We start from the raw sequence: 12,423 nt of genomic DNA on the forward strand, positions 1-12,423 counted from the left end.
TTTGAATAGCTCATCTCTTGCAGATCAAAAGCCCAGTCTTTTTTTTAACATATCAATCCAGTCATTTATTTCAGGTTCCCTTTTGTTTATCCTATGAATCAGCATCCTATGACCTAAGCCCCTTGATTCTTAGGACAGTGAAACCACTTTTTTTTTTTAAACATTGCAAAAGAATTCAGAGATCTGTCTGCCTTTGTTAAACACAGACGATAAACTAGCTATGTGGTACCCCACCCTGGAATTATCATTTTTTACTGTGCCTGAGCCTGGATCTAATTTCCCTCGGTCCCAGGTTGACCTTGAACTCAAGAATCTGTCTGCCCTTAGTATCTTTCTGACTAGTTGGATCAGAATGCAGCTGCGTTTGTTCCTTTAGATTTGTGAAGCCCCTTATAGAATTCATATTATCCTTATATTTTGAATAGCTGAGAAATTATATATTTGAACTCATGTTTTCAGAGTTCTTTTCCTTTTTCCTTAAGGGCTATCCAGTGTTTACCATTTGGCTAAGACATTAGCCACCCAGACTCATGGTGTCTCTGATTATCATGGAGTCATTAACAGGGAGGATATTCCTTGAAAGAGGAATGTGAAAATATGTACGTTATTATACAAACAAGCCTTAAGTCATAGCAGCAATTGACACTCATGGAGGCCCACACCTGCTAGCCCTGTCCTAGGGTCAGGAACCAAGTCATTCCACCCTTACCAAGGCCATGTTGGATCCTGCAATTCTTGATGTGTAACCGTAATAGCCAAAGTCTGGTTCCTAGAACTTACATAAAGATTTAAGGAGAGAGGTCAGGTGTAATGGTGCATGCCTTTAATCCCAGCACTCAAGAGGCAGAGACAGGCAGATCTCTCTGACAAAACTGTCTCAAAAATCAAAAGACTGAAGGAGAAGGATAACTAAAGAAACAATGCCACAAAGTTATCTAAGACATGTGCTTCATGTGCACCATGGCACATGTGCCTATACACACATCATGTCTTCACACACTAATAAATATTTTAAAATATGCTAGTGGTATAATGTGAAACATAGTCTAGGTTTTTTTTAACATATTTTTTGTTTGTTTATTTTATGAGTACACTGTCACTGTCTTCAACACACAAGGAGAGGATTCCATTACAGATGGTTGTGAGCCACCATGTGGTTGCTGGGATTTGAACTAAGGACCTCTGGAAGAGCAGTCAGTGCTCTTAACCACTGAGCCATCTCACCAGCCCCATAGTCTAGGTTTTTTGAAGAATGGGTCTCACCCTGAGTGGTGCTTCATTCCCAACCAGCATGGTTGCCTTCGGCTACCCACTGACCACATTAAAACTCTCTGTAGATTCTGTAAAGAATGCGGTTTTTGCCTGTATCCCCTTAGACATTGTTCTGGCTAGACTGAGAGCTGTCATAAAAGAGACCAACAATGTGAAGTATAGTGAAGTATAGGAATCTTTTGTAACATAAGATGGGAGCCTGTTGGGGACCGGGATGGACTAGGCACCCTGCCCTGAGCAGATTCCTGAGAAACGCTTGACCTTTCAAAGAAAGAACATGTCCCCGGAAGACTGTTGCCTCTTTTTCTAAGGAGGATATCTTGCAGTTTAGTGATTCACCTTATGTCCTTGGGCACTTCCCAGTACTCACCCCCCCTCCCCCAAGCTTCAGTTCCTGCTTCAGAGCTTTAAATGCTGTACATTCCTCTCAATAAACAGACCTTGACGAGGACACTGCTTGGTCTCGCTCCTCTTTCTCACCCATTCTCCCACAGGTATGGGTCCCCCTCGACCCCCACGAATAACTGGGTCCCCGCTGGTAGGGGCAAGTGGCGCCCAACGTGTGCCTCGAGGTACGGACCCTCACTGGACAGAAAAAGAAGTTGAGGACCCCGGGTATTTGTCCAGAAACCGACGTAGATAAAGTGAAAGCTGCGCCAATCTGGTGTTCATAGCTGCGTGCTCTCACCGCTCATGAGAGAAAGACGTAGCAGGTAAGAGTTTTCTGTCTAATTGAGAATGGGCAAAAAATGTCTAAGGAAGCGGTCTTTATCAAAGACCTTAAGGCTTCTCTCAGGGAAAGGGGAGTAAGAATTAAGAAAAAGGATCTCGTTAAATTTTTTCGTCTTTTTGTCAGAAACTTGTCCTTGGTTTTATTATTGAAGGACCAGAAATTAGCTCCTATAGTTGGGACAAGGTTGAAAAGTGTTGAAATGACTTATTGTAAGAAAAAGGATCTGAGGCGGTTCCGATTCAGGAGATAGCGTCTGTGCTTTTGTGTCTTTATGTTTTGTGCCGGCTAAACTCTGGGTCTTTATTTACTACTCTGGGTCTGTATTTGCTCGAGAGTTCTGGAGTTCTGGTTTTGCAGTTGCTCCCATCTCAGGCTGAGAGGGAGGCTCATGTCTCAGGAGAGACGTGAATGTGAGCGGTGTCAGTGCCTGCACCGACACGGTACCAAGAATCAGGCGAAAGCCTGTGGGATTAAAGAAACACACACACACACACACACACACACACACACACACACACACACACACACACACAGGTTATTCGTGTCAAGCCAGAAGAGGAAGGGCCTCCTGTAACTTTATTTACCAAAATATATACCCCAAGTACACCAGGTAGAAAATATCTGGAAAGCACAGTGGGAAACCCTGGCTCGAGACTTCGGTAACAAAAGACCGACTACGCGACCTGAATAAACTAGGGAAATATCCAGGAAGGCCAGCCTAAATCTTAAAGACAAAGACCGAGAAGACAAAAGGCAGGAACAAATTGACCATCACCCAGGTGTGTGTACCAGGCCAGACTGCTCCTTTGTTAGGAACAAAAGGCTTCCACATGCATCAGCAGGGCTTAGCGGGGGTCAAACCCTGCAAGAGACCCAGAAGGGTCTGACAAGTGGGGTGAAACATTGCAGGGGACCCAGGAGGCTCTGACAAGTCCCCCTATTGTATTTTTTTTATTAAGCAAGTCCCCCTATATTAATATCAAGCAGTAGCCTGTCTTAGGTCGCTTTGAGATAACAAGCTTCTTTCCCGTCATTGGAATATATTCTGCCAGCCTCAGAATGTCCTGCCTTAGGCAAAGCCTGGTCCCAAAGAATTGTCCGTTGTCAGCTATCGTTGTCAGCTATCATAAAGGCTGAACCCAATTTGGGCAGAAGGTTCGTCTCCTATCAAGGAGAACAACACCTGCTTAGTTGTTGCCCAGGACTGGAAGTGTTGTTTGTGCATGTGATAAGAAGCACAAGGGCCCTAGGGCCAAACTCGGAGGGCCATAACACCTAGGGCCTTCAAGCGGCTCCTGTAATAAAATTTAGCAACTACTCCAGAAAGTTCACCCACTGTGCTTGCCAAACAATAGATTGGGGGAGGGTAACTCCAGACACTGCAGACACAATGGCTGCAGCAGTAATGGCTGCTACAATAGCAGCGAAAATGCCAAAGTCTTTCTCAGGACAGTTCAGGAGCGGCCATTCTTCTCTGGAACAACTGGCAGGCAATGGAACCTTGTCTGAGATCCGCACAACCAGGGCAGAGTTCCCCAGTCCACAGCAGCTTCACACAGATGGCATTCCTGTGAAGCTACAGACTAAAATGACAACACCAGTTAAGGCAGCAAGAGTCGCCAGGGGAATAAGGGGGTCAAGGGTAACGGCTGGAGTCCAGTCTTCGACAGCAAGCAGCAGTGCACAGAAGGTCTGAGTCTAGGCCACAGTGGGATGGGACACACGCAGTGGTAACACTGACTGCAGCAACGCCAAAATCTCTGTGATGACAAAAGATGAGGGGGAATCCTCCATCTTCCTCTAAGGGCAGAGGAATGACTCCAGGGACCCGAACCAGGAGAGCTGAATCTTCATGTAATCAGGATCAGCAAGTCTCACCAACCACCTCTGGCAGCTGGCATACTCCTGTAGCATCCTGTAGGAAAAACACAAACATTCTCTCTTCCCCATATAAAATATCTGAACAGGATCATGCCAATACGTGAATCTTTCTATTTCACCTAGGCAGAAGTATGCCTAGTTGTAGGGTGCCATAAACACTCAGAGTGTTCCTTGGCATGCAAATTTTAAAATTGGAAATAAAAGGAGTATTATTAAATAATTGTATAGCATACAGGGATATAACTCCCCCTTTTTATTTATTAAGATATTGTTAAGATATTATTTATTAAGATAAGTCCTCAAGGATTAAATTGAGGACACTGAGCACTTGTATTTATAAATTGACTTGTATACCAAATTATTGTCTCCAGCATTATTGTTTTGGTGATATAAAGAATGAGATTTTTTGACTAATTGTTCCTATGTAAGGCCTATAATCTGCCTGGTATCATTGTCCTCTCTTGCTAAGGGATCCAGGCAATCCAGTTTGAGTTCTTAAATGGCCTATAAAAGAACAGTACTTAGTGCTCTTAACCACTAAGCCATCTCTCCAGCACCTCACAAACTTTATTTATCTAAACAGAAGCATTAATTAGAAATGCCAAATCTTGTAAATATTGTCCAGATTCAGCCTTACTAGAAATCCCTGAGCTGGCAGGGCAAGGCTGGGAGTTGAGAGTAAGCAAATGGAGTCTTCCTCTTTTCATGAGGGTGTGCTATCAACTCCATTACCATTTTCAAGATTTATTTATTTTTTATATATGTCACTGTTACTGTCTTCAGACACCCCAGAAGAGGGCATCGGATCCCATACAGATGGTTGTGAGCCACCATGTGGTTGCTGGGAATTGAACTCAGGACCTCTGGAAGAGCAGTCAGTGCTCTTAACCACTGAGCCATCTCTCCAGCCCCATCAAAGAGCTGGGTCTATGGTTTTGTTTAGTTGTCTGAGCCAGAGCACTGAAAGGACAGTGAGTTGTCAGACAATTCACACTGAAATCATGACTCACTGATTTCATGTAGAAAACTTGCCTCCGATAAAGCATTAAGTAATTGTAAAATTTGAGGGTTAGTGAAAGATCCCACGCAGAGAGACCCTTACTCAAGTCTTGGGAAATCGCGGAACCCAGACACAGAGAGACCATTTTGGATGTAATAAGCAAAGGCGAGGTTTATTACGGAGACCTATTACAGAGATCTCCGGGCCGACACGTATCCCGCGCAGGAGACAGAGGTGTCGGCCCCGAGAGGCTGGGAAAAAGAGTATTTAAAGGCAGAGGCTGTGAGCACCAGGGGATGGGGGATGTCAAAGGGGAATGTACCACAAGTTACAAGATTGTTTTATGGCTCCAGGAGATAAGGGGACGCCAGAAGGTTTTATGGCCCCCTGGTTCCTGGAACAGAGCTACTAAATCAGGAGAAGGGTAGGGTCTTCAGGTCCTCATTATTTTTAAAAGTTTGTCAAAATTGATGAAGCATCTGTATTTGAAACACCTCTGGTTAGGCTTGGGCTGCCCGGTTTCCTGGAGTGCTCTCTGCAGGACACAATGGCTGAAAAGCACAAGTAGGGGCTTATCAGGGTCTGGAGGACATCTGGTTAAAGTATGACTCTGAGTAAGCCGGGGGGATGTCTTTGGATGGTTTATGGGTCAGTCCTCGATAGCCTGAGCTGGTTTTTGCATTCCTTTTCTTTATCTTTATGGCCTCAGCAGGGCTTAGCCCTGAGTTTGTGGCTTTTGGGGCTTACTCTTTTAATTTTATATTTCTAAACCTAGAATTTGTATAATTCTCCTTTCATTAGTAGTATCAAAAAAAAAAAAAAAAAGACCGGAAGTCCCACACCCTCGGATCCCGGCCCGCAGCAGCTCTCTGCTCCCAGACCCGGTGAGAGAGAGACCTAACCGCCTGGTCAGGTGGGCACTCCTGAGGCTGCAGAGCGGAAGAGACCACCAACACTGCTCACCCCTGCCCACATCCCTGGCCCAAGAGGAAACTGTATAAGGCCTCTGGGCTCCCGTGGGGGAGGGCCCAGGAGCGGCAGGACACCTGCCTCAGACACCCCCGGAACCTGAAAGAAACAGACTGGATAAACAGTTCTCTGCACCCAAATCCCGTGGGAGGGAGAGCTAAACCTTCAGAGAGGCAGACAAGCCTGGGAAACCAGAAGAGACTGCTTCCTGCACACACATCTTGGACGCCAGAGGAAAAAGCCAAAGACCATCTGGAACCCTGGTGCACTGAAGCTCCCGGAAGGGGCGGCACAGGTCTTCCTGGTTGCTGCCGCTGCAGAGAGCCCCTGGGCAGCACCCCACGAGCGAACCTGAGCCTCGGGACCACAGGTAAGACCAAATTTTCTGCTGCAAGAAAGCTGCCTGGTGAACTCAAGACACAGGCCCACAGGAACAGCTGAAGACCTGTAGAGAGGAAAAACTACACGCCCGAAAGCAGAACACACTGTCCCCATAACTGACTGAAAGAGAGGAAAACAGGTCTACAGCACTCCTGACACACAGGCTTATAGGACAGTCTAGCCACTGTCAGAAATAGCAGAACAAAGTAACACTAGAGATAATCTGATGGCGAGAGGCAAGCGCAGGAACCCAAGCAACAGAAACCAAGACTACATGCCATCATCGGAGCCCAATTCTCCCACCAAAACAAACATGGAATATCCAAACACACCAGAAAAGCAAGATCTAGTTTCAAAATCATATTTGATCATGATGCTGGAGGACTTCAAGAAAGACATGAACACACTTAGGGAAACACAAAAAAACATTAATAAACAAGTAGAAGCCTACAGAGAGGAATCGCAAAAATCCCTGAAAGAATTCCAGGAAAACACAATCAAACAGTTGAAGGAATTAAAAAAGAAATAGAAGCAATCAAGAAAGAACACATGGAAACAACCCTAGATATAGAAAACCAAAAGAAGAGACAAGGAGCTGTAGATACAAGCTTCACCAACAGAATACAAGAGATGGAAGAGAGAATCTCAGGAGCAGAAGATTCCATAGAAATCATTGACTCAACTGTCAAAGATAATGTAAAGCGGAAAAAGCTACTGGTCCAAAACATACAGGAAATCCAGGACTCAATGAGAAGATCAAACCTAAGGATAATAGGTATAGAAGAGAGTGAAGACTCCCAGCTCAAAGGACCAGTAAATATCTTCAACAAAATCATTGAAGAAAACTTCCCTAACCTAAAAAAAGAGATACCCATAGACATACAAGAAGCCTACAGAACTCCAAATAGATTGGACCAGAAAAGAAACACCTCCCGTCACATAATTGTCAAAACACCAAACGCACAAAATAAAGAAAGAATATTAAAAGCAGTAAGGGAAAAAGGTCAAGTAACATATAAAGGGAGACCTATCAGAATCACACCAGACTTCTCGCCAGAAACTATGAAGGCCAGCAGATCCTGGACTGATGTCATACAGACCCTAAGAGAACACAAATGCCAGCCCAGGTTACTGTATCCAGCAAAACTCTCAATTAACATTGATGGAGAAACCAAGATATTCCATGACAAAACCAAATTTACACAATATCTTTCTACAAATCCAGCACTACAAAGGATAATAAATGGTAAAGCCCAACATAAGGAGGCAAGCTATACCCTAGAAGAAGCAAGAAACTAATCGTCTTGGCAACAAAACAAAGAGAATGAAAGCACACAAACATAACCTCACATCCAAATATGAATATAAAGGGAAACAATAATCACTATTCCTTAATATCTCTCAATATCAATGGCCTCAACTCCCCAATAAAAAGACATAGATTAACAAACTGGATAGGCAACGAGGACCCTGCATTCTGCTGCCTACAGGAAACACACCTCAGAGACAAAGACAGACACTACCTCAGAGTGAAAGGCTGGAAAACAACTTTCCAAGCAAATGGTCAGAAGAAGCAAGCTGGAGTAGCCATTCTAATATCAAATAAAATCAATTTCCAACTAAAAGTCATCAAAAAAGATAAGGAAGGACACTTCATATTCATCAAAGGAAAAATCCACCAAGATGAACTCTCAATCCTAAATATCTATGCCCCAAATACAAGGGCACCTACATACGTAAAAGAAACCTTACTAAAGCTCAAAACACACATTGCACCTCACACAATAATAGTGGAAGATTTCAACACCCCACTCTCATCAATGGACAGATCATGGAAACAGAAATTAAACAGTGCTGTCGACAGACTAAGAGAAGTCATGAGCCAAATGGACTTAACGGATATTTATAGAACATTCTATCCTAAAGCAAAAGGATATACCTTCTTCTCAGCTCCTCATGGTACTTTCTCCAAAATTGACCATATAATTGGTCAAAAAACGGGCCTCAACAGGTACAGAAAGATAGAAATAATCCCATGCGTGCTATCGGACCACGACAGCCTAAAACTGGTCTTCAATAACAATCAAGGAAGAATGCCCACATATACTTGGAAATTGAACAATGCTCTACTCAATGATAACCTGGTCAAGGAAGAAATAAAGAAAGAAATTAAAAACTTTTTAGAATTTAATGAAAATGAAGATACAACATACCCAAACTTATGGGGCACAATGAAAGCTGGGCTAAGAGGAAAAGTCATAGCTCTGAGTGCCTGCAGAAAGAAACAGGAGAGATATATGTCAGCAGCTTGACAGCACACCTAAAAGCTCTAGAACAAAAAGAAGCAAATACACCCAGGAGGAGTAGAAGGCAGGAAATAATCAAACTCAGAGCTGAAATCAACCAAGTAGAAACAAAAAGGACCATAGAAAGAATCAACAGAACCAAAAGTTGGTTCTTTGAGAAAATCAACAAGATAGATAAACCCTTAGCCAGACTAACAAGAGGACACAGAGAGTGCATGCAAATTAACAAAATCAGAAATGAAAAGGGAGACATAACAACAGATTCAGAGGAAATTCAAAAAATCATCAGATCTTACTATAAAAACCTATATTCAACAAAACTTGAAAATCTTCAGGAAATGGACAATTTCCTAGACAGATACCAGGTACCGAAGTTAAATCAGGAACAGATAAATCAGTTAAACAACCCCATAACTCCTAAGGAAATAGAAGCAGTCATTAAAGGTCTCCCAACCAAAAAGAGCCCAGGTCCAGACAGGTTTAGTGCAGAATTCTATCAGCCCTTCATAGAAGACCTCATACCAATATTATCCAAACTATTCCACAAAATTGAAACAGATGGATCACTACCGAATACCTTCTACGAAGCCACAATTACTCTTATACCTAAACCAAACAAAGACACAACAAAGAAAGAGAACTTCAGACCAATTTCCCTTATGAATATCGACGCAAAAATACTCAATAAAATTCTGGCAAACCGAATTCAAGAGCACATCAAAACAATCATCCACCATGATCAAGTAGGCTTCATCCCAGGCATGCAGGGATGGTTTAATATACGCAAAACCATCAACGTGATCCATTATATAAACAAACTGAAAGAACAGAACCACATGATCATTTCATTAGATGCTGAGAAAGCATTTGACAAAATTCAACACCCCTTCATGATAAAAGTCCTGGAAAGAATAGGAATTCAAGGCCCATACCTGAACATAGTAAAAGCCATATACAGCAAACCAGTTGCTAACATTAAACTAAATGGAGAGAAACTTGAAGCAATCCCACTAAAATCAGGGACTAGACAAGGCTGCCCACTCTCTCCCTACTTATTCAATATAGTTCTTGAAGTTCTAGCCAGAGCAATCAGACAACAAAAGGAGATCAAAGGGATACAGATCGGAAAAGAAGAGGTCAAAATATCACTATTTGCAGATGACATGATAGTATATTTAAGTGATCCCAAAAGTTCCACCAGAGAACTACTAAAGCTGATAAACAACTTCAGCAAAGTGGCTGGGTATAAAATTAACTCAAATAAATCAGTTGCCTTCCTCTATACAAAAGAGAAACAAGCCGAGAAAGAAATTAGGGAAACGACACCCTTCATAATAGACCCAAATAATATAAAGTACCTCGGTGTGACTTTAACCAAGCAAGTAAAAGATCTGTACAATAAGAACTTCAAGACACTGAGGAAAGAAATTGAAGAAGACCTCAGAAGATGGAAAGATCTCCCATGCTCATGGATTGGCAGGATTAATATAGTAAAAATGGCCATTTTACCAAAAGCAATCTACAGATTCAATGCAATCCCCATCAAAATACCAATCCAATTCTTCAAAGAGTTAGACAGAACAATTTGCAAATTCATCTGGAATAACAAAAAACCCAGGATAGCTAAAGCTATCCTCAACAATAAAAGGACTTCAGGGGGAATCACTATCCCTGAACTCAAGCAGTATTACAGAGCAATAGTGATAAAAACTGCATGGTATTGGTACAGAGACAGACAGATAGACCAATGGAATAGAATTGAAGACCCAGAAATGAACCCACACACCTATGGTCACTTGATTTTTGACAAAGGAGCCAAAACCATCCAATGGAAAAAAGATAGCATTTTCAGCAAATGGCGCTGGTTCAACTGGAGGGCAACATGTAGAAGAATGCAGATCGATCCATGCTTATCACCCTGTACAAAGCTTAAGTCCAAGTGGATCAAGGACCTCCACATCAAACCAGACACACTCAAACTAATAGAAGAAAAACTAGGGAAGCATCTGGAACACATGGACACTGGAAAAAATTTCCTGAACAAAACACCAATGGCTTATGCTCTAAGATCAAGAATCGACAAATGGGATCTCATAAAACTGCAAAGCTTCTGTAAGGCAAAGGACACTGTGGTTAGGACAAAACGGCAACCAACAGATTGGGAAAAGATCTTTACCAATCCTACAACAGATAGAGGCCTTATATCCAAAATATACAAAGAACTCAAGAAGTTAGACCGCAGGGAAACAAATAACCCTATTAAAAAATGGGGTTCAGAGCTAAACAAAGAATTCACAGCTGAGGAATGCCGAATGGCTGAGAAACACCTAAAGAAATGTTCAACATCTTTAGTCATAAGGGAAATGCAAATCAAAACAACCCTGAGATTTCACCTCACACCAGTCAGAATGGCTAAGATCAAAAACTCAGGTGACAGCAGATGCTGGCGAGGATGCGGAGAAAGAGGAACACTCCTCCATTGTTGGTGGGATTGCAGACTGGTACAACCATTCTGGAAATCAGTCTGGAGGTTCCTCAGAAAATTGGACATTGAACTGCCTGAGGATCCAGCTATACCTCTCTTGGGCATATACCCAAAAGATGCCTCAACATATAAAAGAGACACGTGCTCCACTATGTTCATCGCAGCCTTATTTATAATAGCCAGAAAATGGAAAGAACCCAGATGCCCTTCAACAGAGGAATGGACAGAAAATGTGGTACATCTACACAATGGAATATTACTCAGCTATCAAAAACAACGAGTTTATGAAATTCGTAGGCAAATGGTTGGAACTGGAAAATATCATCCTGAGTGAGCTAACCCAATCACAGAAAGACATACACGGTATGCACTCATTGATAAGTGGCTATTAGCCCAAATGCTTGAATTACCCTAGATCCCTAGAACAAACGAAACTCAAGACAGATGATCAAAATGTGAATGCTTCACTCCTTCTTTAAATGAGGAAAAAGAATACCCTTGGCAGGGAAGGGAGAGGCAAAGATTAAAACAGAGACTGAAGGAACACCCATTCAGAGCCTGCCCCACATTTGGCCCATACATATACAGCCACCCAATTAGACAAGATGGATGAAGCAAAGAAGTGCAGACCGACAGGAGCCGGATGTAGATCGCTCCTGAGAGACACAGCCAGAATACAGCAAATACAGAGGCGAATGCCAGCAGCAAACCACTGAACTGAGAATAGGTCCCCTATTGAAGGAATCAGAGAAAGAACTGGAAGAGCTTGAAGGGGCTCGAGACCCCAAAAGTACAACAATGCCAATCAACCAGAGCTTCCAGGGACTAAGCCACTACCTAAAGATTATACATGGACTGACCCTGGACTCTGACCCCATAGGTAGCAATGAATATCCTAGTAAGAGCACCAGTGGAAGGGGAAGCCCTGGGTCCTGCTAAGACTGAACCCCCAGTGAACTAGTCTATGGGGGGAGGGCGGCAATGGGGGGAGGGTTGGGAGGGGAACACCCATAAGGAAGGGGAGGGGGGAGGGGGATGTTTGCCCGGAAACCGGGAAAGGGAATAACACTCGAAATGTATATAAGAAATACTCAAGTTAATAAAAAAAAAAAAAAAAAAAAAAAAAAGGAAAACTTTTTAATCAATTGTAAACCATAAGCCACACATTGGCTATCAGTATATGAATTGAAAGCTTGATTTTTTAACATTTAGAAAACAGCATCTACAGCACATAATTCAATAATCTGTGCTGAACAAGGGGAAACTCTAGAGAATAAACTAGTGGTCCAATCATATGTAGCATTTTCATTAGATGAACCACCTATAAATACAGTAAGCACATTTTCTATGGGTTGCATGCACAAATTTGCAGGAAATACAAAAGCATGCAAAGAGT

The 12,423-nt window shown here is 42.6% G+C and overlaps 1 protein-coding gene across 1 annotated transcript in view; it reads right to left on the bottom strand.

Moving 5' to 3' along the window:
- Nucleotides 1-2,543: 2,543 nt before the first annotated feature.
- Zfp184 (zinc finger protein 184) overlaps nt 2,544-12,423 on the bottom strand; it is a 37,110-nt gene continuing 27,230 nt past the window's right edge. Inside the window, exon 8 of the mRNA XM_063276446.1 lies at nt 2,544-5,437. Coding sequence (XP_063132516.1) covers nt 5,387-5,437 — 51 coding nt within the window. The 3' untranslated portion in view covers nt 2,544-5,386. The remainder of the gene's footprint in view (nt 5,438-12,423) is intronic.

Source organism: Rattus norvegicus, chromosome 17 (genome assembly GCF_036323735.1).
Source record: "Rattus norvegicus strain BN/NHsdMcwi chromosome 17, GRCr8, whole genome shotgun sequence".
In the NCBI taxonomy this organism is placed as follows: domain Eukaryota; kingdom Metazoa; phylum Chordata; class Mammalia; order Rodentia; family Muridae; genus Rattus; species Rattus norvegicus.